At 41.0% G+C, this 25,511-nt stretch overlaps 1 protein-coding gene across 3 annotated transcripts in view; it reads left to right on the top strand.

Annotated features, from left to right (window-relative positions):
- The window catches only part of RHOT1 (ras homolog family member T1), a 28,468-nt gene extending 6,799 nt beyond the window's left edge, over positions 1 to 21,669 (top strand). Inside the window, exons 4-21 of one of the 3 annotated variants that reach the window (XM_054171079.1) lie at positions 475 to 518; positions 1,236 to 1,289; positions 2,020 to 2,072; positions 2,617 to 2,725; positions 3,300 to 3,401; positions 4,765 to 4,863; positions 5,261 to 5,369; positions 6,773 to 6,893; positions 7,559 to 7,643; positions 8,713 to 8,858; positions 9,398 to 9,498; positions 9,752 to 9,882; positions 10,206 to 10,289; positions 11,027 to 11,146; positions 11,848 to 12,050; positions 13,447 to 13,569; positions 18,970 to 19,113; positions 20,519 to 21,669. In XM_054171079.1, coding sequence (XP_054027054.1) covers positions 475 to 518; positions 1,236 to 1,289; positions 2,020 to 2,072; positions 2,617 to 2,725; positions 3,300 to 3,401; positions 4,765 to 4,863; positions 5,261 to 5,369; positions 6,773 to 6,893; positions 7,559 to 7,643; positions 8,713 to 8,858; positions 9,398 to 9,498; positions 9,752 to 9,882; positions 10,206 to 10,289; positions 11,027 to 11,146; positions 11,848 to 12,050; positions 13,447 to 13,569; positions 18,970 to 19,113; positions 20,519 to 20,636 — 1,946 coding nt within the window. In that variant the 3' untranslated portion in view covers positions 20,637 to 21,669. The remainder of the gene's footprint in view (positions 1 to 474; positions 519 to 1,235; positions 1,290 to 2,019; positions 2,073 to 2,616; positions 2,726 to 3,299; positions 3,402 to 4,764; positions 4,864 to 5,260; positions 5,370 to 6,772; positions 6,894 to 7,558; positions 7,644 to 8,712; positions 8,859 to 9,397; positions 9,499 to 9,751; positions 9,883 to 10,205; positions 10,290 to 11,026; positions 11,147 to 11,847; positions 12,051 to 13,446; positions 13,570 to 18,969; positions 19,114 to 20,518) is intronic. The other 2 variants (XM_054171077.1, XM_054171078.1) reach the window with 2 other exon arrangements.
- Positions 21,670 to 25,511: the final 3,842 nt, after the last annotated feature.

The following is a 25,511-nucleotide window of genomic DNA, read 5'->3' on the forward strand; positions in this document are numbered from 1 at the left end:
CTTTCTGTTGGATGAAATAGTTCATCAATTGAGCCTACAGAGGCTTGGTAAGAAGAAGGGGGAAAAAAAGACACTGCAGTTAAATTAACACATGCTATATCTGTTGTAGAAATTTACATTATAGAACAGTGTTGCTAGTTATTATCCCAGGAAGGGGCTGTTGATAAATATAGGGGATGCAAGCAACAATTCATTCCAGAAAGAACCTGTCTACAAATGTAATTATTTCTCTTTAAAATAGCTGTGTCAGTGTGTAACAGACTGTTCGGGTCTTGGGAGTTAAGGGATCAGTTTCGTTTATTGTTACAGCAGAGACACTCTTTAGTGCATCACATAAAAAGACATTTAAACACCAAGAGTTTTCACAAGGCTGGCTTCTGAGCATTGTGAAACAGTGCAGTTTCTGAAGCTTTTCAGTTTTGTTCACAAAAATGCTTCTTGGTATTAATGGATGGTTTGTTCTGTTGAATGCAGAAGCAGAGCAAAGTGATGAGCAGCTTTACCATGAAATATCACAGGTAAGTGTACTTTAATGTTTACTAGAACATACTTTCTGCTTTTGAAGAAATCTTTGCTTTTAAGTTCATTAGGTTGTAGTTTGAACTGAAGACAAAAATCCATCTCCTTCTTTTTCTTGCCTGGCATTTCATTTTGTTCTATTTTGTGCCGTGTGCTACAGTAAACCACCTTCTATTTAAGAAAAGCAGGTACTGCCACTTTGTTGGTGACAGCTTTGTAAAGAAGTAGTCCTACCTTGGAAAGCTCCATTCGTATTCTTTCTGTCATCTTGTACTGTGGCATTTTTGAATGGCGCAGGCTTCTTGGTAATTTTGTCATTCCTTCTATTTCCTATTTTCAGTTCTTTCTGAGCACCTTTGCACATACTCTCTGCAGTTAGTCATGGTGTTGTGTTCCATTTCTGGTGTCGAGTTTGGTGCTTGAGTGGAGGCTGCAAGTTATGATTCTTCAGTTGAGCTTTTTTGGTAGCATAGGTGTCTCTGCAGGCACGAGCTGTGAATGTCTCACTGCAAGACAAGCTTTTTGGCACTTCTCAACATCTAAATTATTTGGTTTAAGCTGTTGTTCAGGCTACAGATAGCTTAAACAAGCCAGGGGCAGAGCTTTGCCTAATGGTGGGATGTTCTTACTCTGTTATTATGTGGTTCTTAACTGTGTTTTTTTGCTCTAGGGCCCCTGAACTGGAATTTCAAGTCTTTTGTTTCTTTTCCTTTTAGGCAAATGTGATTTGTATAGTATATGCTGTTAACAACAAGAATTCTATTGATAAGGTATGGTAACATGTTTTACCTAGTTATTGCTTGAGAAATTACTTGTGCACTGTGTTGGCAAGGTAGAAACTGCAATGGATAATTAAAATGCAGAAAATGGTGTTTGAGATCAGGTTAAGAGAATGCACAGATGTGTTATTGCTGAGTTTTCAGTCCTTTCAGCCATCTGACAAAGTTCCTCATTAATCAGCTCCAGTTTGTATTTGTTTCCTCTTTTGTGGGTAAATATTGCACAGAACCACAGAATGCTAGGGGTTGGAAGGGACCTCAAAAGATCATCCAGTCCTGCCCCCCTGCTAGAGGAGGATCACCTAGAGCAGGTCACACAGGAGCACATCCTGACTGGTTTGGAATCTCTCCAGAGAAGGAGACTCTACAACCTCTCTGGGCAGCCTGCTTCAGGACTCTGCCACCCTCACAGTGAAATAGTTTTCTCTTCTGTTCCTGTGGCACCTCCTCTGCTCCAGCTTGCACCCACTGCTCCTTGTCCTGTCCTTGGACATCCCTGAGCAGAGGCTGGCTCCATCTTCCCAACATTGCCCTGCACCTCTTTATGAAGATGAATGAGGTTACCCCTCAGGCTTCTCTACTCCCAGCTCCAGAGCCCAAGCTCCCTCATTCTGTCCTCGCGTCTTTGTGAGCATTGGGAGAGAAGCAGTAGCATTTGTAGTCAAAGTTGTGCACAGTTCAGTCCTCTTCAATCTGATGTTTGTTTTTCACCCTGCTGTAGGTAACAAGTCGCTGGATTCCTCTCATCAATGAAAGGACAGACAAAGATAGCAGGTGCATAAATACAGCTGGGACATGTGAATTAACCTACACATAAATGGGTGGCAGCAGACAGTGCTGAGGATGTTCATTATTAAAGAGAATCAAATTCTAAACTTAAAGTTTATATAAGAAGTCCAAGCAACAAGAGATTTAAAGTATGTAGGTCTGGTAGATGTGCTCGCAGTGCCATTTGTTTGGAATTTCATGGGCAGCTTCCACCAGGTCTGTTGACACTTGTTATGGTACAACTGGTATTAGTTACCTGGTCTGTGTAAGTTTTCTACTGATGCTGGTTTTGCATAATCATAACATGATCAGTTCCTTGTGTGTTTAGCTGTCTGCTTTTTTTGTAGTGTCATCAAGCAGTACATTTCTGTCTCAAGGTATCACAACAAGTGACTGAAAACTACTGTTGTTTAGCTTGTTGACTGCCAGAGATATTTAGTTACATCATGACAATAAGATAATGGCTTCTGGTGGGAGGTAGGGTTCTAAATTAAAATTAGATCTTTTTATCCTTCTTACTTTAAAGCTCTTAACGTTTTTTTGTTTTCAGATTGCCTCTTATATTAGTTGGAAACAAGTCTGATCTAGTGGAATACAGCAGTATGGAAACTATCCTTCCCATAATGAACCAATACACAGAAATAGAAACGTGTGTAGAGGTATGCAAGACTTTCTGAAGTTAGAATGAGTAATAGAAACACCTCCTTGCCAAGCATGTATGGCAGCTTTTTAATAGGAAAGTTGGTGTTTGGGGATTGTTTTGGTGTTCAAAATAAAATATTCAAATGTAAGTCAGCATCATGGTGAGCTCCTGTGTTGTTGGTTTTCTTTAAAGATTATATAGCATTTGAATTTGACAGTAACATTTAATTGCTATATAATTTTTCTAGTATTTAGAGCTTCCTGATACCCTTGCCTTTAAAATATGTGTTAAATTTAATATTAAGCCAGACAGGTGTCTGCCAAGTATTAAAATTGAATTAATATGGGTGATAGGCCTCTCTTAAAAGTAGATACAACTTTATGGCTTCTCTGTTCTTGGTACAGCATCAAATTGCAGTGAAACCTCCTTTATTAATTACTGAAGAGATGTAGGGCTAGATATTTTCCAAACACCCTCTGTACCCACCAGAGGGTGCCTGATCTTTACAGGTTTGATGCTTATTTAACTTTTGGAAGAAACCACCAAACAGTCAAGGAACTACCTAATCAACATAAGGATTTCTCTTGCAGTGTTCAGCCAAAAACTTGAAGAATATATCTGAGCTATTTTATTATGCACAGAAAGCTGTTCTACATCCTACAGGTCCTCTTTATTGCCCAGAGGAGAAAGAGGTATTTATACATAGATTCTAAGAACAAATAATGCAGGAGGAGGAAGTTCATTGCTTTCCTGTGCTTTCCTTTTGCATTTCTGTGTGTGTTCTGTTCCCACCACTCCGTCTCCACATGTCAAGCATCACCTTCCAGAGCCATGGTGATTGTTTGGTGTTGCATTCATCTGATCTTTCCTCAAGACAGTTTTTGTTGCCCGTGTGAACTGCTAAGTAACATGAGAAGCTTTGATGATGGCTTTACACCAAATGTAATGTGAACAAGCTCATGTGTTCATTTCGGTTCTCTCTATCCACATTTCACAGTAATTCCATTTATTTTGGGGACAATACTCCAGACTTGACCTGACTTAAGGGAAAGCTTTTCTGAGCATCTTAAGAGGCTTTGTAAAAGGGATGAGAGTCATGTGAAGTGGCTGGTGTTTAAGTATCACAGGTAGTTAGATGATTGTATTACAAAGGAGTGTTTTTTTAAAACACTAATATCATGGGCAAATAAAATCCCTAAACATAACTTCCACGTAGTGTTCAGCAGTAGCAAAGTTCCTTCAGTCATGAGTACTTGAGAGAACCAGAGAATAACTCTGTTTTGATTTCTTCCATCAGAATCATCTTTAATTTTATCTCAGTATTACTAACTCATATTGTACTGAAATCTTTTTGGTTTTCCAAAACCAATCTCTATGCAATCTGTGTGACCTCTGTGAAGAGAAGAGTCCATCATCACTGTAGTTGTTGGGAGAGAATTGCCAGTGTCTCTTTTCCTTCACTTGGAAGGTATCCTAGCAATTATTTTGTCCTAGAGATAGTAAATATGATCAATGCTTTGCCTGGTAGATGAATGAGCCCTGTGAAGATTTTCAGTGTTTGATGTTTGAAGCCTTCTGAAGCCATAGTTGAAGTGGTGAATAGCAACAGTGTGCTTGTTTAGAAGGAGGAGGCTGTAGTTGTAGAGCCACTTAGTTTTGTAAGGCCTTTTTTTTCCCCCTCCACCAGAAAATGTTTAGGGGAAAAAAAAAATCATTCAGTAGTGTTTTAGAGCTTTCTGTAGCTAGAAGCCTGACTTTGGAGAACTGTTTTGTTGGGGTTTTATAGTAACTAAGTAGTGCCACTTTCAGTCTGTGAAGAACTTGGGGCTCATCTAATAATCATTGCTTTAGTTATGGATGTGAATTTGCTAGGTCAGGATTTAGTTTCCTCCTGCTTTTTAGTTTTGTGTATGTCTATACAAATATCTCTGTTTTAAAAATGTAAAATGAAGCTTAGCATTTGTTTTCATGTGCTTGAGCTGCCTGATGTCATTCAATATAACCTTTTTTTATGTTCAAGCCTAGAAAGATACTGAACTTCATTTTGTTCCTTAGATGAAACCTGCCTGTATTAAAGCACTCACTCGCATCTTCAGGATTTCTGATCAGGATAACGATGGCACTCTCAATGATGCAGAGCTCAACTTCTTTCAGGTAACTCTTCTGCTTTTTTTTTACTAGAACTGTGTAATTCTAGAAAAAACAAGTGACTGTTTCTGAGGGAATAGCAGTAAGCTGAATGCTAAGGCAACTAGGGCTAAATGTTAAAAGTCTCAAATGCAGCATGAGAGATTGGAGCTGTGATAGTGGAAATGGTTTCAATTTTATTTCTAATCGTTGTTCAAGAGCAAAAATAAATTATGAAAATGTACAAGACCCAAGGCTTGCATTTAAAAATAAAATAACATTTGTATACCTTAATTTCCACCAAGAAATTGGATTGTGCTTTGCTAGTTTACCAGAACATTTAAGGCTCCAATCCATACAGGACATGCTGTTTGTCCATCTTAGCAGCCACTGGTCCTAACATGCTCTTCTTGGGTTTTATTAGAGAATTTGTTTTAATACACCACTGGCACCTCAAGCCTTGGAAGATGTAAAGAATGTAGTCAGGAAAAATGTGAGTGATGGAGTTGCAGATAATGGATTAACATTAAAAGGTAAGCCCTATTTAACTCTTAAAAGATGTGTCTCTACAGTTGATAGTCATTCTTACATGAAAGAGCTTGTCTTTGGGAAGGTGATCTCTTTTAATTCTTTTAGACTACAATAGCTGGGTGCTCTGTGATGTCAAAGGGTGATGAAAGTGGGTGTAATGGGTTGGGGCAGGTCCCCTCCCCACCACAGGCAGAAATAACGACTCAGACAAACGGATTGCAAAAGTGATGAAAGTTTAAATAGAAAGCAGTGAATGTTACAGAAAACTCAAAGCGCAGTGACAAAGAAAGATCCCATCCCCACCTGAGGGTGCATGCAAAACCCCCAGGGCTCCCTCTTCCCCCTCCCTCTGCTGGGCTAGTCTCAGCTGGCCAGGCCTGAGACTGCCCATCCCCCTGTGGCCTTGGGCCTAATCAGGCCCATGGCCGGGAGATCTCTCCCCCAGTTACCAAGTCTCGGAGAGGGAAGGAAAGAGGAAGTGCCAGACTCCGCACTGGATCTTATAGTGGTGCAAAGAATTATGGTAGGAAATACACAATTTCCTGTGTCCATCCCTCTGGGCTGGACTTCTGGACACAGGAAGTGAATGCACCAGGGGGGCACCCAGCTCAAACTACAACAGTGGGGAATAAGGAGGTGAATAAAATAAGGTCTTTCTTACATCTTGTTGCAGAGATTAGAATCCAAAAAAGTCTGCTGCTTCCCAAGATCTTGTCTCCTAGATAGTATGTATCTTGTCTCTATGCTCACTGTCTGCAGCCCTTGCCAGCAAGGTGTGGTGTCTGTCACATTTTAACAGCAAGTTGTACAGATTTGTTCAGAGCAGATGGCAGAAGTAAAAGGAGGGAAAAAACCAAAACATTTTCTTTCTGAGCATCAATTGTATTTGCTCTGCTTGTGCAGCTTATATGTGTAATTGGACTGGTGAGAAATTGTAGAGTGGGAATGGTGAGGTGTAGCCTTACTAACCAGTGAAACCTCAGTATTCATTAAAGCCTGCAAAGTGCTAAGCAAAAACTTTACCCAGTGATTTTGGTATGGGAAAACCAAAGGCAATCTTCCATGAGACCACTCTGCAGGCTTCTTCCGAAGGCTTGTTGGTTTAAATCATTGAAAATATTGCTGTCTCTTTTCATACAGCTAAGTTCTTCTAAAATGTTAGTACTGAAAGCAGGAAACAACAACAGTAAAGCAAGTGAGTGGCTCTTTGAAGGGGGCTTCTGTAAATAAGATGATTTCTGAACCTTCAGTGCGTGTAGATGATGCTGTGGTGTCAGCCAGGAGGTTTAAAATCTGAACATGGATTGCAAGCTTTGTTGTTTTCAGTCTGATTCCGATACTATTAAAAATACTTGTGCCAGATAAAGCACTTCAAGGCCTTAAGATTTCATCATTTGATTTTCAGGTTTTCTTTTTCTACACACACTGTTCATCCAGCGGGGAAGGCACGAAACAACCTGGACTGTTCTGCGTCGCTTTGGCTACGATGATGACTTAGAGCTTACACCAGAATACTTATTTCCCCCGTAAGTGTCACTTATTTCAGCTGTCTTTAACTTGCGTGCATTTATTTTATGCTGCCTTCTGCTTTGCCAGGAGGAAAAGGTTGTTGTAATATGTTTATTTAACACATTGTTACATCAAATGTTTCCATTAGTTTATGACCAAGCAGCCAAAATCTTCATGTGACTGAAAATCAGGAAGAATTGTCTCTTGCACCAAACCATGCACTGCTGTCTCTGTAAGAGAGGTGGCAGAAGAGACTCCCAGTACAAACCTAGGACATGAATATGAGCAGTTTATTATTCTATGTGGCAACAAATTTAAAAAGCAGTCTCTAATTTGCCAGTTATTTCATAGCACTTGAGATCCTTTGCAAATCTCCCAATTAAAAAGTGAAGAGATGACCAACTCTGCAGCTTCTTTTCAAAATGTAGCTACATAATTTTCTGCTAATAAAAATCAAAACACAGAAACCAAACAACCAAGCAAAAACCTGATTAGATTCCGTGACAGTACAGTAAATATATCCTAATAATAAATACCTCTTTGATCTCTTTAAAGATAAATTATTAAAGCTAAATGCAAAGATCAGATACCAAAGGTTGTAATTCCAAAAGTCTGCATTTTGAGTTTTAGTATTTCATAATGCTGAACATGTCTTGTATTTGTTTTTGTTTTCAACAAACAGGTTAAAAATTCCCCCAGACTGCACCACAGAATTAAATCACCATGCATACTTGTTTCTTCAAAGTATTTTTGATAAACACGATTTGGTAAGCTTTTTAAGTCTGTCTGTGCCCTTAGACTTAAGAGCCTTACTTTGCTATGAATTTTCTTTGCAAGTGTGATTTCTGTCATTCTGTTATTCAGAATCTCTCTGGCTTAAGTTATGCTGTCAGAACCAGACTGCTGTTTATATTTGTCTAGAAGGAGAGCTGGAAGTTGAAGTTGTGATAGCAAACGTGTTTTTTCACTAGCTGATATATTTACTCTTACTTAAAAACAAGGACAGAACACTGATTAGAAAGAAAGCAGCTGAGTTTCTTAGAGCCAGTTTATTGAATCTTATAATTGTAGAATCATAGAATGGTTTGGGTGGGAAGGGACCTCCAAAGGTGATCTAGTCAAATCTCCTGCAGTGAGCAGGGACATCTGCCACTAGATCAGGTTGCTCAGAGCCTTGTTGAGCCTGACTTTGAATATCTCCAGGGATGATGCCTTAGCTGCCTCCCTGGGCAACCTGTTCTAGTGTTCAGCACCCTCCTGGTGCAGTACTTGTTCCTAACATCCAATCTAAATCTTCTCTAATTTCAAACCGTTGCCCCTCATCCTATCATTCCAGGCCTTTGCAAACAGTCCCTCTGTAGGCCCTCCTTCTTGTAGGCCCCTTCAGGTATTGGCAGGCTGCTGTTAGGTCTCCCCAGAGCCTTCTCCAGGCTGAACAACTCCAGCTCCCTCAGCCTGTCCTCATAGCAGAAGTGTTTCTCCTCTGGACCTGCTCCATCAGGTCTATGTCCTTCCTCTGTTGAGGGCCCCAGAGCTGGCCCCAGAGCAGAGGGACAGAATCACCTCTCTTGACCTGCTGGACACACTGATTTTGATGCAGCCCAGGCTGTCATTTGTACTCTAAGCTGCAAGTGCCCATGGTTGGCTCATGTCCAGCTTCTCATCCACCAGCACCCCCAAGTCCTTTTCTGCCAGGCTGCTTTCTATCATCTCATCCCCCAGCCTGTATTGATAATCATGAGGGTTGTTCCAGCCCAGGTATACTGCAAGAAGGCATCAGTTTAAAACAGACATGAGTGAAGTGATGCATACCTGGTATCCTCTCTTTGTTTTCAGGACAGAGACTGTGCTTTGTCTCCAGATGAATTGAAAGATTTGTTCAAAGTCTTCCCTTACATGCCCTGGGGACCAGATGTTAACAACACTGTTTGTACAAATGAGAGGGGCTGGATTACCTACCAAGGGTTTCTCTCTCAGTGGACGTAAGTGTAATGGGTTCCATTTGTTAGCTGAGAACTCTGAATATGATGATGTCTTAGTAAATTCTTAAACTTCCAGTCTTTCTACTAGATTTTAAATAGTTGAACATTGACCCAAGCAGTCACCTTTTTATAGACATCCTCAAACAGCTGTGATAACCTGTTTAGCATTTGGTGTCTCTTCAGATTGTGGAAATCTTCCTGAAACTTGTCAAAATATTTGTAGTTGTACTCTTTAGAGGTGTTATGAACAGTGATAATCTATAATCAGATAATTTCCCTATTGAAAATACAGAAAATTAGGAAAACATTGTTTGCTGTGGAAAAAAAAATATGTAGGTTGCTAGAGCTCAGGCACTGCTGCTTTCATGGTGTTCTGCTGGCTATAAAGACTAGAAAAGTTGCCACCATCTTCCTTCAGAGTGTTTTGTCCTTCGGTACTACACAGGGCCAGGAATCCTTCTGTCATGTCAGTCTCATGCCTGTTTCAGTACTGTAAAAATGCTAACAATTAAGAAACTTCTTTTTGTCCCCTCTGCCAGACTAACCACATACTTAGATGTACAGCGCTGCCTGGAGTACCTGGGTTATTTAGGCTACTCAATACTTGCAGAACAAGAATCTCAAGCATCAGCAATTACAGGTAATAAAACAAAAAATGAATTTGGTACCACTTGAGTAGATGTCTAAGTTTAAATTCCTAATTCTGAAGAGTAAATGGTTTCAACAAATGGTCTTTCTTGTTTCACTTACTCTTAATTTCTGCTTATGGCAGGCCTTTGATTTGGTTTTTTGGATTGGTTTGTGTGCATTTTAGTGTAAGTGGAAAACTATTTCATATTTTCACCTACATGCATCTGCATCTTCTGAAAAACATTTGTGTTTGTTTTCCAAAGTAACAAGAGACAAAAAGATAGACCTCCAAAAAAAACAGACACAGAGGAATGTTTTCCGATGCAATGTTGTTGGAATGAAAGGCTGTGGGAAAAGTGGAGTTCTTCAGGCTCTTCTTGGAAGAAATCTAATGGTAAGAAACCTTTTCCTTGTATTCACCTGTAAGTTAAGGTTAAAAAGCAAACCAAAATTATCTTAGATCTTGGCAGATTATTACTGAGTTTTGCAGAGTTCTATGAGGGGATAGAGAATTATTGGGGAGGGGGCATTTAGTTGTTTAGCAAATAGGCAAATGTCTACTGAGTGCAGTAACTACATCTCGGATCAGAGCTTTGCATTTACTTGCAGAGTAAACCACAGATTATTGTATATTTCATTCATTAATAAATTGAGCTGCTCAAATGTAACATATATGAGGAAATTGCTGTGGTCTAACATGGAATTCTGCATTTTCAGAGGCAGAGGCAAATCCGTGCAGAACACAAATCTTACTATGCCATTAATACAGTCTATGTGTATGGACAGGAAAAATACTTGCTGGTAAGGTTGCCTCATTATTGATTGCATGTGACTGGTTACTCTTAAAATTCAGTGAATTATCCAAAGCCTTATGCAAACAAATTCCTGGTTTAATTGTCTCCTTTTCATAAATGTGGATTCCCCTTTGATCCTTTTCCAGCTCAAATATCTTCTGGTTTTACATATTGCTAATCATTTAAACTGAAGCTGTTCAGGACTTGTTATTTTTGAAGGCTTGACCTAAATTGTACAGAACCCAGACCACTGCATTTATGCTGCAGGGCATCAAGTTGTAACATATGAAAAGTTATCAGTAATGAAGAATCTGTCTCGTAGGGTGGGCTGAAGTTAATCTGCGGTGGGTGAAATACTCTTCTTTAAAGCTCATTCCACTTTGATTTTCCTTCTTGATAATGTGGCATCTTTCTTTGTTTTCCAAGACCTCAGTTCCATGGTTTTCCTCTGTAGGATGCACACCAGTTTCTATGGGAGTCTAAAGACTTTGTGTTCATGTCATTTTTTGTGATGAGGTGGTGATTGCCTGCAGATGTGATTTTAACAGATCACATAGGTTGGCTGTGTGGTAAATTCCTACTATTTATTTCATTAGTTCTGCCTACTGTCTCTCCCGTTAGTTCTACGGGTATGTAAAAATGAGCCAAAATATAGTGGGGGAAAAGAAAGTTACGCATTTCCTTTTAACTGCATAGCAGCAAAGCTTTCCTCCCTCTCTGACCATCTTTTTGGGTTTTTTCCAGCTACATGATGTCAGCGACTCTGAATTTTTAACTGATACTGAGACCGTATGTGATGCTGTCTGCCTGGTATATGATGTCAGTAACCCTAAGTCCTTTGAGTACTGTGCCAGGATTTTTAAGGTTTGTGTAGTTTATATAATCAAACCTGTACATTTATAGATCTTTTCACTGGCTAAGCATTCAGTGTCACTTACTGGTGCTATACTCAGCCTTTAAAAGACATTCTTTACTAGTGTTGCTTATATGTGCCTGATAACTTAAAAATGCAGGTGTGTTACTCATACATCTATTTATCTAAAATATTCTGCTTCTACAAATGCCTCACATTAGTACAATGGATTTATCTTTACGCTGCTGCAAGCAGTTTGGCTTGGACTGTGCCAGGCTGAATCCCTGGGTTCAGCCTGGAGAACAGAAGACTCTGGAGAGACCTTTTAACTGCATCTCAATATCTGAAGGAAACCTACAGGAAGGCTGGGGAAGGACTGTTTAGGAGGGCTTGTAAAGATAGGATACGAGTGGCAATGGTTTGAAACTGGAGCAGTATAGATTTAGGTTGGACATTAGGAGGAAGCTCTGCACAATGAGAGTGGTGAAATACTGGTAACAGGTTGCCCAGGGATGTGGTAGAGGCCCTGTCCCTGGAGACATTCAAGATAAGACTTGATGTAGTCCTGGGCAGCCTGTTCTAGTTGCAGGTGTCCCTTCTTACTGCAGGGGGTTTGGACAAGATGACTTTTGAGGGTCTCTTCCAACCTGGTGCAATCTGTGCATGTTTCCTATGCTGTTGCTTTCACTTTTTTTCTCCTTTCCATTTGCAGCAGCACTTCATGGACAGCAGAATACCATGCTTAGTGGTAGCTGCAAAGTCTGACTTGCATGAGGTCAGACAGGAATATAGTATTTCTCCTGCTGAATTCTGCAAAAAACACAAAATGCCTCCACCTCAAGCCTTTACATGCAATACAGTGGATGTGCCGAGCAAGGATATCTTTGTTAAGCTGACAACCATGGCGATGTATCCGTAAGTACCAGAGCTGCTCTCGCTGCCCTCTTGCATGGGTCATGCACAACACCACTGCATGGCATCGTTAGCCACCAGGATGGAGCTGCCTCACAGAGCTTGAGCAACAGAGAGACCAAAGTGACTTGAGGAGAAGCTTCAGATGATTTCAAAGGGACAAAGTTGATGTATATGCAGCATCCACTCAGTGTCAGCTGTTGGGGCTCAGGTGTTTTTTGAAGGCTGCTCTCCTTCATCCGGCTCCTGCTGCAAATTGCAATGGATATGTAGGGTTCTGTGCCGTCCTTACTGTAGGTGCACAGCTCAATATGGCAGTGTTCAAATAATCTTGGTATTTTGGGGATGCTTGTGAATAAGCTGTACTGCAATCCTTGTTAACAGCTCAGCTTGACAATTAATTACAAGTAAACTGACAAGTTAATTACAAGTTCACTCTTTAGTGAACAGCAGTTCACCCAAGCTCAAAGCTTTGGTTTTATCTGCTGGGTGTTCATCACTCTGCTGCAGTTCATTAATAGATCTTAGATTTTTAAAATAGAATTCCTATAAACATCTTTTGAGCTTCAGATAGAAGATAACTAAGCTCACGTTCTTCACTACACCTCTCACTGTTGCTAAGCTCACTTTGCATCTCCTTTTTTGGTGGGTGGAGCTTTTAATATGGTGTTGAACCACATAAATATTACAGCAGATGGAGTCTAGTATGACAGCTGACATTTGCCTTAAATTATATAGAACTAATGTCACTTTCACCCAAAATAAGAGGATTTTTTAAATTATTATTTGTTTTTTTTTAATAGTGAATTTATTGAATTAGATTTGTAAAGCTTTTGTTTTGGTTTTGTTCCCTTGTGTTTATTTTGTAGCACTGGAATACTGGGAAGCCACTAAAGTGTAGCACTGACCCAATGTCTTGTCATCAATATTCCTGCTTCTCCTTCAGTTTTCAAGCATGTGCCTTTGGTAGGGTGGGAGAGGTAGAGGTTCCTGTCACATTGTCCTGTGTGCATTCCCAGTGATAGAAAATGTTGCTTACTTTCCTTTGAAAAAGGGGTGTTACCTATTGCTGTGCAGACATCCTCTGAAGCCTTTAGATGCTTGCCATCCAAACCGAAACAAATTCAGCCAACATTTTCCTTCACACTTTGTGCTTTGCTGTTCAGATCTGTGTGTGGTGGGAACGCCAAAGCGCCCAACACGTGGAACGTCCGAGCTCGAAACTCTGCACAGCTGTAGTTATACCCTTGCTTCCCCAGTGTATTTTTTTCTCCACTCCTTACTCATTCAAATGTACCCTTTTTATTCCTAAATCTCTCTTGGTTGTGGCACAGTCCTAATGTGCACCTGATTTTTATGAGCAAGATTTCAACTCCTGTCCTTCTGTGTGTTTTCGCAGCCATGCCCGGTTACGCTGTATGTGCGCCTGCAACAGGTGTACATTTTGCATCTGTCAGAACTTCCTCAACTCAGACTTGCTGCAATCTGTAAAGAACAAACTCTTCACTGCAGTTCTTAACAGGTCCTTAACTTTATTTACTAGGTACCAGGTGTGCTTTGAAAAAATGAAGGTTTTCTGAAAAAGCAATTGGTAACCATATGCACGTCAGGTTTTTCACTCCATAGCCACTAAATAGGCAGATGCTTGATCTAATAATTGTCATGAAAATGTCAAACTTTGTTTAACTTGAAGGTGCCTTTGGTCTTTTGAGCGTAGTCCAGTGATTTCTTTGAAACGTGACCAGTTTGGGAGTTGATTCAGGCAATCAGTGGTTACACAAATGCTGTGGAGAAATTAGGACTGCGTTTTTTAGGGAGCTGGTGATGGCCATGAAGTAGTGTCTGTAAATCTGTGTAATGTGGCTCACTTAAGACATTATAGGTTTGTTTAGTATTGATCAGAGCCTCTTACATTGCAGTGGCACAAATATTTTTCTTTAAAAGCACACCCTGACTCTAGCAGCATTGTATAACATATTATCTATTTTTATTTGCTAGTTGTTTGATATTTGGGAGTTTATAGAATTTCAGTGTGTGTGCTGTGCTTGGTTTGCTCAGAGTGGCTATTTTGTGTAAAATAAAATCTAGAGCTTTTAACACCCAGTTCCTCTCTGGCTGAAGCACAATGTGTCAGGATAGTTAAATGCAGACACTTTGGAAAAAGCAATTGGTGAAGAGGGAGAACTGGTTTTCAGCATTGAAAACGGTGCTGTACCTTGTCTTGTGTGTGCTGCAGGCAGCTTCTGACACACATGATTTACTAACACCTCAGCACTTTTCATCTCACCTCACCAAATGGGAGTTCAAACCAAACAATTTCATAGTGCAGTGGCTCCATCCTTTATAACCTTCTTGAAGGCAACTATGATAAATGTGATTCTTGGAGGCAACTATGATAAATGTGTTTATTTGATGGCCATGGTTAGAATATCCTGACAGGCTGCTGGTCCAGGTATGTTATTACTTCTTACTGCTTTCAGATGTCACTGCTCCACATAAAAGTGGCTGTCTCCTTTAAATGCAGGTTACACACACATAAGAGACCTGCTGATACACCTACCTACAGTCCAGAGCCACTCTGTGAAGCACCACCTTATCCAGGATAAAAGTGTTAACCAGAGAGAGTTCAGAGAAGGGTGAAAATCATTTACTTAGGAAAAGACTGAGTATCAGTGAGCCTGCTTGTGCTGCATCTCTCTACAGCAGTAATCCCTTAGTCAAAACTCCCTTGAAACAGCAATCTCTTCGTATATTGTTGCTCTAAAACTTCATTTAGCAGTCACTACTAGTAAAATCCCAACCCTGTTATTGAGGCTGAAATCACCTCTATAACACATCCTCGTTTTTTGGAATGGTTTTGGGTTGCTACATTCTGTCGTGGCTTGTTCCTCTTGTAGGTTATGGTGGGGTTTTTTTGGAGTCCTGCATTAGATGTTGCACTTGGTTCCTCTGAAGTACTGTCAAGGACTCAAGATACTAAAATCTTTTTAGAAGAAGTCTTGGGATGTTGCCATTCCACAGCTTGTCACTAGATAGTGTGGCATAAGCACAGCAATCAACTACAGCCTGAAAAAGTTTGTCTGCTGAGGGGAATTCCTCAGACTTTTCCACTCAGCCTACAGAATAGAAAAATGATTTGTTGGAATCTCTTTGCCTACAGCCATTCAGTTAGTCAACAGGGTTTGGTGGCAAGTTTCCAGCATGCTGACCTGACCTCACCAGCTCTCTTCCTAGTCAGCTCTTGATGGGTGTTTCCTGATTGAACACCTTGGCACAGGTTATTGCCCATCCAGTACATGAACTGCAGTGCAACTTCATGAAGATATCTGTGAGCAAGAGGGAAGATCTCCTAATTGTAGGTTGAGGAAGGGAGAGATGGTTTTCTTGTTTAAACATAGCAGTTCCTTAGATGTGTTCTTAATCTAATGATTTGTCATTAGATCAGAGAAAGGGTTGGAATCAAGAAAGGTTTTCTGATGGAGTTTATATAACTTCTCTTATTTTGCCGTTACAAGTGTTTAGCATTTAGTCAGGTGGTTGGGCAAAAGTACTCATTCTCCTGGTCCCTTTCTATGCTGAACCTTTAGACAGTGTAAGTAGATAAACTGAAATGTCTGGCATTATTGGTTGCTAAGTAATGCTTAATCAGTAGTACCAAGGCAAAACATCCTTACGTGTTTGAATATTCCAACCTTAGTCATTAAAGGAAGAATATTGCCTCTGTGCAGCTGAGCACCAGTCCATGCCCCCCTCCAGTTTCTGTATGACAAACTTCAGAGGCTGTCCCAAGCATCTGCAGGTAACCACAAAGGCATGTTCAGAGATGTGGAAGTTCAGTTGGAGATGTTTGTTGTGCAGGAAGAAGGGGATTGTTGGTTTGAACTACCCAGGATCACCCTTTGTTGGTTCTTTGTGGCAGGCAGCACTGCACATGCACGTGTGAGACTTGTTCCTCTCTTCTACTATTCTTATATTTTTAATTTGTTCTTTCCTTTAGGTGTTCATTTGTATTTGTCTGGCTGGCACTTAATCTCTTTTTACTACATTGTTTTACCTCATTTTGGCAGCAAGGTTTCTGCTTATGTCATTCTAACTTTTTTTTTCCAACGAGCTTGGAATATTTATTTATTTTCTAACTCGAGAGCATCGATTTTCAGTGTTTTTCTTCTTTCTTGGGTTTCAGTCATTCACTTGTTGCCTTTTGCTTGTACAGTAGTGGCATTTTCCTGTGAGCTAAGTTCATTTCCAAACAGACTAATTCTAGTGCATGAGAATTGTGGTGTTCAGGGGGAGGGAGTCTTCTTAGAGAATGTTTTCTTCCACCTGAAGATTTTTATAATGTGTAACAGAAGTTCAATTCTACTTGTACAAGTTTCAGTTCTGTGTAAGAACTGAAGTTCTTTTTCTGTGGAATTTTCCTGTAATAATAGGAAAGCTTTAATACTATAACCTAGGATTTTTGTCACTATGAGTACAATGCTTGTTTTTCAAAAGTACTAAATCTGGCTGCAGAAATCTATCCCCATGCTTAGGTGTCCCCCAGAGCAGTCCAGTATAACACTATTCTACTTGGCTGGTTTCCTCCTACTCTAAACTGCTTAGTGCCCCCACACTGAGCAGGAATTGAAGCAGCACCCCCTGATTTCTTTGCAAATAGAATGTCTTCTTTACATTCTTTACCTGTTTTGTAGATAAGATGCACTTGGAACTTTTCACATTTGAAATGATTAATGCATGGGGGGAAAATTCAAACTGCTGGAGTTGGTTTACATCTGAAGAAAATATTTGCCTGGGGGGCAGCTGCAGCAGCTTGCGCATGCTACACGATGGTTTTGGAATCCAGCTGCTTACATTTCGCTGTTGGAACCTGTTGGTTGTCAGAGCAGGCTTCTGCTGTTTGCTGGCTGCTTGAACCTGCTTATTTTGGTGTGAGTAGCCATGAGACTGTCTGTTGGCCTCTCCACTGTGCTTTTAAAATACTTTTGTAGTTAATTCAGGAATGTTTTCCGGCTTTTATGGTTAAACCTCCTCAGACTGGAGATTCTTCCGCTGCTGACAAGGGCAAAGCATCAGCACTGGCCTCTAACTCAGCAGTTCTTGTGTGTAACCATGGCAGGCATGCTCAGCTAACCTCTTGAGGACTGCATGTTGCAAACTTCTTGTGAGTTGTTAAAGCCTCTTAAGCCTGCCCAGATTTCAAAGATCCTAGTCAACAAATAGCGAATTATTTAACTCACTAGGAAGAGTAGGTTGAATAAAATCTGTCCTTTTGTCCAAAACATGTAAATTGGATTGTTTTAATGTCATTTTTTGCCAAAGGTAACATCTCTAGACTTTATCTACATGGAACTGTGTGATTAAATACACCAATCAATTTGGGACTTTTGAAAGCTAGTTGTTATTATTACTACTAAGAGTTGCAAATACAGCTTTATTTATGGCCTCCTAACTACTCCTGTGTGGATGTTCTACCCTTGGAGAGAATTTTTGCAATTCAGAGTTACTCTCTTACTAGCAAGGTAGGAACAGTTTCTACCACTGGTTAAATTTAGTTTCATAAACACAACTACACTGAGATAAAATCTGAACATTATTTATTGAAAAGGTAGAGGTTTTCAGGATGCATGGAGAAGTTTTTCTGCATTATGGTCACCACCTTTATGTCAGAAAACCTGTGCTGCAGTCAAAACATTGATCCTCTTTACTTACTTCAGACAAGCATGGGGTTTTTCCCCCTTTAATAGCAGCTAAACAGTGTTAGGAATCAAAGTTGTGAAAGTGGAGTTTATGACAGCATTAGGTACGTTTCGGGGGGGTGGAAAAAAGGGGTTGGTTTTGGTTTTTTTCAAAGGTGTAAAGCAATTGGACACCCACAGTGTTCTGAATATCAGGAAGGATTTTCAGACTTTGTATTTTTGGGGTGAATCCAATAATTTCTTACTGAATTCAGTAGATTGATTTGAGGTTATAAGAAATCCCTGCCTTGATTTAGTTCAATTATTTAAATGAGTCTGTTACTGTTAGACTTAGAAAAGAGATCAGAGTCAATTTACTCTCCCTTTAAACACAAAAGGGGGATTTTGTCATGACTGAGAATGTATTAACTGCTTTTAAAAGGATGAAACATGCAAGTTTCTTGCAAACTATTAAATATAGACCTGTACAAAAGTCAAAATGAGGCAAATTATAGATAGGAATCAAAAAATCTAGATGTGATAGTGCTTTATGAGGCAGTGCAAAAGCATTCATTTGCATTTTAAACAGTAATTTGCACATTTAAAGGGATGGCTTTTAAATTATACAAGTAGTTGGGCATTTGAATTAACCAAATTAAACTTGAGAGTTGTTAGTTACCCAACAGAATTTGTCACAATCGGTTGAAATCATGTTACACACAAGTGAGTTATTTTCCATACACAGATAAGGTTTAGAATTTACAGAGCTCAAAACAAGGGGGGTTAGTGAAAATCCACCGTGTGTGAGGGATAAAATGCAACCTGGAATTGAATTATCAACAGTAATGAGATCTTGCCAGTTATAGGGCTGATGTGTTGGAGTCATTCCAGCATGAGTAGCAGAGGGACTCTGGCTTGTGCCTGTGGTGCAGGTGTATTGCAGTATCCTCTGGACATGTAAAAGTTGAGGCTTTGGGGATGGAGTGGGAAGCGATTCAGTTTCTTAAGCAGTTTTCTTTATCCTTGATGGCATTTAGCCACAAAAATTCATATATTGTACTTAGCTCTTCAAAAGAACAAACTCTGTTTGTGTCTGGTTTTCCCCAAGCACTAAGTTTTTAACAACTGCACAAGAACCAGGGGCTAGATGGCTAAAAATGATAGGGCTTTGTTGTTTGAGCATATTTGAGACACTTGCTGTCATTGAGTCATGCTATGAACTGCAAACTGTGCATGTGTGTAAAAAGGTTAAGACCCTACATAGATGAGTTGGGGGCCATGCTGTTAGCAGATGAGGAGAGCAGTATTATGCAGCAGGTGCACGCCGTCAACTTTGTAGAAGATTCCATCTTCATGGAGTCATCTCTTGGTCCACGTGTACTTGAAGACAGGTAACAGCCAAACTAAGGTGCCTTTGCCATTGCCTTTGCCCTTTCTTTCCCCTCAGCAAACCACTTGACATCTAGTATGCAGAGTTGTCAAAACTAGCTGTAGAAGAACTAATGCTTGCAGGAATTAATGAATTTGGTCTGCTCTTTAACCCAGCAAGATGTTCTTAAATAAGGTTAGGTTTTTTTGAAGACCAGATGTTTGTTTGTACAGCAAAGAGCCTGTCCTTCAGCATGTGGTTTGACAGTACACTGATCTCTATAGCTTATATTGCTCCTGCAAATACCTATTAAAGAATAACTTCAACTGGTTTTGTGTATTTTGATAGTAACAATTCCTGCTTTATTAAACAGCTTCTATGCTAGAGCTCTGCAGGTGCTCTCTTGTGCACCTTGCATGCTCAGGACCTCTGTATGCTCCTTCTACTTTCTTCTCACCGAGTAACCCATGATGACTAATACAGGCTAAAATTCCTAGGCTAGTGGAGTTCTGTTCTACCTTAAACAAAAGCAAGCAAACAAACCAAACTTTGCTGTCATTTAGGAACTTCTTGTGCTTTGAATTCTGGCATTTCTGGTAATATGTGTTAAACAGTAGCTCCTGCTTTCTGGTAAGCTGTCATACTCAAGACTACTTTGGAGGATGGCCAGCCTGTTTAACTGAGCATGCCCACAGACTTTTGCAGTACCTGGGAGAGTTGGGTCATTGGCTGTCTCTACTGTCATGCAAGATGTGGCTTTTTCTGTCATACACTCACCTCATACTCTCATTCCATTGTGTCTTTTTCTGTTGAAGGCATTGTCACTGCTTGTTCACTAGCACTTTCTCCTAGCTTTCAGCTTGGTATTGGATGACTGTTTCTATTGCTGTTCTTGTGACTGTACTGGGAAGAAAGGGATTTACAAATGGTCCTCCTTTTGATTCTAGCTTTTGGAAAAATATTACTTGCTACTTGTCAGTAAACTATTGGGGAGGGAAGAAGTATAAGTAGATATTCAACAGAACTGGGAAGTTTTTTCCCAGAAAGCAAACTCAGCATTTAAACCCAAGGGTTTTGCTGGACAGAGTTTTCTCACTGTGGGTTAATTAATTATTTGTAGCTGGTTTTGTTTCCCTTCTCTGAATGCTTGCTGGTACTCTCAAAGACGACGCAGCGCCCTCCCCACATTCATGGTTAAAGATCTGCTCCTGCATTTCTATTCAGCTGTGTGAGCTCTTGACTTTAGGGAGGTCTGGTCATGTGCTCAGGGCTACAGATGAAGTCCTAAGCTTTTAAGTAAGTTGTAAGCTGCTGCTTGCCTGTGACAAGTGTAGTGATGAATTTCCAAAAGCAGAGTAGTTTAGCACAAGTTGTCTGATGTTCCTCTCATGGCATTAACCTGGTTTTGTACGTGTGCTAAATTTTAGGCACGTGACACAAGCGGACCTCAAGAGCTCCACGTTCTGGCTCCGAGCAAGTTTTGGTGCTACTGTCTTTGCAGTGCTGGGTTTTGCTATGTACAAAGTGCTACTAAAGCAGCGATGATCTGAGAAGAAGCACATCTGGCCCTACCAAATAAAAACTCCCCACTTTTATGTACATTCTGAATGCTTTAAATTCTGCTAGAAAATATTTATATATGCAGAGTTACTTTATTAATATTTGTAATTCATGCATAAGATTATTTTAAATTATAGCTCTAAGGTATTATTGCATAATGTGTGGAAAAAAAAATTAAAAGTAAAAGAAAAATGCATCTTAACAGCCAGCTGCAATGGCTTAACTTGTGAGGCCAAAAGGGAATCTGTTGTAAATAACCTGTACATATTAAAGCAGTAAGACATTGCTTCCCAAAAAGCTATTCAGAATACTGTCCTTAGGTGTCTCACCATGGTGACATACTGGTGTATAGTTGACATTAACTTTTCAGTAGGGTAGGTTCAACTCAAGGAACAAAATTCCTCAAGGATTGCTTATTTATTTCACATGCATCTGAAGTGACTTCATCTTTTTGTACTATTTAATCTATACCAGGCAGAATTGTTATTTTTAACTGATGAACAAATTTCCCCACTAATTATGTGTTTCAAGAAGTTACTGTTGCAGTCCTGGCCTATGATTTTTGTACCTTACATGACCAGGGACCTATTCAGCAGTCTGACTTTTGTTTTAAAAGAAGAAATGGAAGCTTAAAAAAAACCCACCCTGCCAGATCAACTTCATATGCCATGTGTAAGTTGTCTTTTTTCATCTTCCATTATGTTGTGTTTTATAAGCCTTTTCATCAGATGAACAAATTTGTATATGATAAATGTTTATAATTCAACCAAGTGTTGCTGTTAAATTTCCCACCACTGTCAATCGTACCTGTTGAGAGCTGTGCATAAGATAAAACTGAAATAGTACACAGTGCCTATTCTACTGTAGTATATTAGCTGCATGGGTCACAGTGCATTCTGTAACTGGCTAGAATTACCTAGAGAAACAGCTTTTTTAATGATCAAGTAAAACAGTAATTCCTCATGACAAACCTATTTTTCCATTGCTGGCCTTTTCAAGTATTTCAATAAAATAACTGTGTACTGTGTCTGTTTTTCTTGTTCTCTTTTTTTTTTCCTCTCCTTCTTCAGGCCTTGAAAGAGGTGGTCCTTCTAAAACCTGGCCCTTTATCCTAGGGAGCGGTTAGTACCTTCAGTTATTGGAACTTAAAGGCTGTGTATTTTCTATGAGTTTTCTGGGGACTGTGCTGCCTTCAGGAGAGGTTTCTTTTAGTTTCCTATCAGAAACCAGAAGTAAGTTCCATGATTTTTTAAAGGAGAAACAAAGGCAGAGTCAGCCATGAGCTTTGTGTTCACTGCCAAGGACAAAACGGAGTGGGAGAGGAAAGTGAATGGTTCAGGGGTGGTTTAGGAATGTTGGTGCCTATCTGACGCTGACCTTGCAGCAATCATGCTAGAGCAGCTAACGAGAAGGCGTCGCCCCGCGGGACTGCCCGGGGACCCGGCGAGTGGCCGCCAGGGGGCGCGCTGCCGCCGAGGTCTCAGGGCAGCGGCTCCACCCGGCGCTAGCGGCGGAGGGGCGTGAGGTGGCAGCTGGGCACTGGCTGTGCTGTAGTAAACGGCTCCTAGAGCCCAGCCAGGGGCGGGAAAGTGTCGTTGTGGGCTGCTGGACGGTCCCAAATGGTCGCGGCCCGATTGCCCCTCAGGAAAACGCCTGTCCCGGCGGGCGGGAGCGCGGGGAGAAATGCGCCGCCCCCTCTCTCCCCTCCCCCCCCGGCCAGGCCTTGCCCTCCCTCCCCGCGAGGCCTCCTGAGGGAGCCGGCGTGCAGGTGAATAAAAGAATAGCTCCTTACCTACTTTTATACAAGTAGGCCTTCTCCATCGGATTAGGAAGAGGGATTGTCTTGAACTGAAACCTGGGAAAAGAACACAAGTCCTGGTATCTCACTGCTGCTGCTCCATCTGAAAACCCCCATAGCTGTGCCACCTGGGGGCACCTGCTCTGTGTCACTGGCCAAGAGGATCCTGTGACCGTTTTGGTCACTGTGAGGGGAAAGCATGGTACTCGGCACATAAAGAAGAAAGGCCCCCAGCTGAGCCGTTGCTCTTGGGCTCTGGCTGCTGCAGCCCAGTCAAGTCTCTACTCACTTGTACTCTTGTAATGGTGATTTGTTCTCTTACCTCTGATCCTGCCAGCTTCCTTCATTGTATTTTCCAAAGCCAGACTCCATCTCCTTTTCCTGTTCAGTCTGATGCGCAATCGCCCAGCCATGGTGTAAAGTCACAGAGAGGACAAAGATCTTGATTCACCCTCAGGAATTCACCCTCCTTCACCCCACAGCTTTGACCTGTCTGAGAACTTCTCAGTCAGGATTAATTATCAGTATGTCTTGATTTTATGTTGGAAATGAACCTTGAGTTACTAACTGGTTTCCATTTCAAACAGTTCTTTCAATTTGGATGAACCTGCCACTGTGTGTCATGATCCCATCAGGTGACAGTTAAAAAGGAGCAGACACACATCTTAATACTGAAGAGCTGACCTGATAGCAGAGTTCCCTCTTGAGACAACCACCCTAGAAAAGGAGTATTGGAGGATTTAATTACTTCCCCAGCTATAACCAAAGAGAATCAGCTGCAACTAGTAACACCTACTGTGGCAGAAGAGAACAGCAGGTGGAAGGACTAGAGTCTACTTTTTCAGCGCTGACTTGAAAAAGCTCTAACATGGGGAACAGGAGGTTGATGTTTAAAGACAGATTAATAATCAGAGAAGAGACTGGACCTTATTTTTTCCCACTGTTCCTTCACTTCAGGAGGGTAAGTATCCATGAACCAGGGAGAAGCTAAAAGGCAGCACACATGGTTTAATTCATGTTGATCCTAAAAGGTGAACTTGTCCCATGCAGAGTATCATGGATACTGAAACAGCCCTATGCCACTGTTACCTTCTGGACCCAGTTGAACCCCCAGTCTCTGTGGTGTTTTTTTTAATCTGAAGGGGTTAACGTGACTGGTCTGATCCAGTCCCAATTTGTAAGTGCTATCTGACTGCTTGCTAGGGTTGTGTTTGGGTGCAGTGGCTTTGGTCACTCATCCAAAATACTGCTTTTTGTCTCCGCAGTTGCCTCCCAGGGCTGGCTGAGCTCTGGTATAGTAATCCGGCTGGGTAGGTTGCTCCAGTTAGTTCCAGTTGTGAGATGGGCAGTTTTGTAAAAGCCCTTTGGAGCTACTTGGATTGGGAACAGGACCCTTGATCAAACTGTTTCAATTTGCTACAGGAGGCTTAGCTAACAGATGTGAGCTGGGTCCCTGCTCGGAGGGCTTTGCTTGCATATTCATGAGCTGACCTTTTTAAGCCACTTGCAGTGCAGGAAGGACAGATATCTCCAGTTTGGTGGCAGTGTTAGCAAAAGGTTGCCTACGTGACTGAATGTGAAAGTGGATCGAGGGTTATTATCTCAGGTCCTTTCTGTCTAAGTTTCTCCTGAAGCCCCTCTGTGTTCCATCTGCATATGGTCCACGGTGGCCCACAGGTCCCTAGTTTCTTGAGCAATTACTGTTTTCCATGCTAAAGTCACCAGGGAGGCAGTGGGGAGGAATGACAGTCTAAATTAAGAGGCTCACACAGACTGGGAAGATGGTAATTCGCCTGTAAAAAATCTCCTCATTAGAATACTGTTAATTTCCTTTCTGTGACAATTATAGCACAGCACTAGCTCATATGTGCAATGTGCAGACATACTTCCCTGAAAAAAAAATAATTCCCAAATCCTGTCATTACCACTAGTGAGAAGGGTTCCTTAGAGGAGAAAAAGGAACTTGTAATTTTGCAGCAGTTTTCCAGTTCAGTGGGAGTTTAGTGTTAAGGGTTTGGGGGTTCTCCCTGTGGTTTCTTGTGTTTGTGTTAGACTTCACAGTTAGCTTTTTCCCGCTGGCATCTGGAACCAGAGGCAATACAGAGCTCTTAACATGTCAATCCCCAGCTGTGCAGAACCCGTTACCCCCAAAATTCAGCTCATTTATTGTCTCTTTACTTTAAAAACTTGCCTCCCTCCTCCCTACAGACATCTTCAAGTGATTGCTGTTTCTTTCTGTTGGCATAGCATATTTTTGCTTACCCATCTGTGTGGAAGTTTTTATGAGGTTTAGTTTTTTAATCAAAACAAGATTGTTGTTGGAATAGCTGTTTAGTGCCTGGTATATTTTGGCAGGGGTGGTGCTGTATGAGCAAAGTGGGTGAGTGCTTCTCAAAAGCACTGCATATGGTAGCCTGGTTTCAGGCTTTGGAAGAGCAAGCTGGACGTGCTCTAGAGAAGTGAGATGCAGATGTGCTGAAGGAATCCCCTTTAACCTTAGAGAAGGTCTGCTCTGTTTAATTGATGACAGGTTTGGTCATGAGGAGGAGAGAAACTGCCTTGTTCATCAGTTGCAGTGGAGACCCCTGAAGGGTTTTACTTCTGTTGTCATTTTCCTAACTGAATCCTCAGTATAAAAGTTTTGCTCTTCAGGTGCAAAGGCCCTGGCTTTACTTCCTGCTTTAGAAGTATGGGAAGGGACATTTCTTTAACAAATCTCTTTTGGCTTAGACTGTGACCTGCCAGGCTCAGAATCTCCAACAGAGAGAAATGTTTTACCTTAGCACTTCCTGAAGATAAGATTCCTTCCTAGTGTTGAGGAGGGGCCAGCTGTACAGCACTACAGGATAAGGGTTTGTTTGCTCCCCATATGGCATTTGCAGGACTGAGTTCTGGTGTTCTTTCCAAGGAATCAGAGGAGGTGAGAGAGGAGATCTTTTCCTTCACCTAATCTTGCTCACCTGTGTGGAATGATACTTCAGCCTTTGGCCTTGGCCTTAAATGAGTGCCAGTCATGCAGGATGCTGAGATGTGGAGACCTGCTGTTACCTGATGGCTGTAGC

This window comes from Dryobates pubescens, chromosome 20 (assembly GCF_014839835.1).
Source record: "Dryobates pubescens isolate bDryPub1 chromosome 20, bDryPub1.pri, whole genome shotgun sequence".
Taxonomy (NCBI): Eukaryota; Metazoa; Chordata; class Aves; order Piciformes; family Picidae; genus Dryobates; species Dryobates pubescens.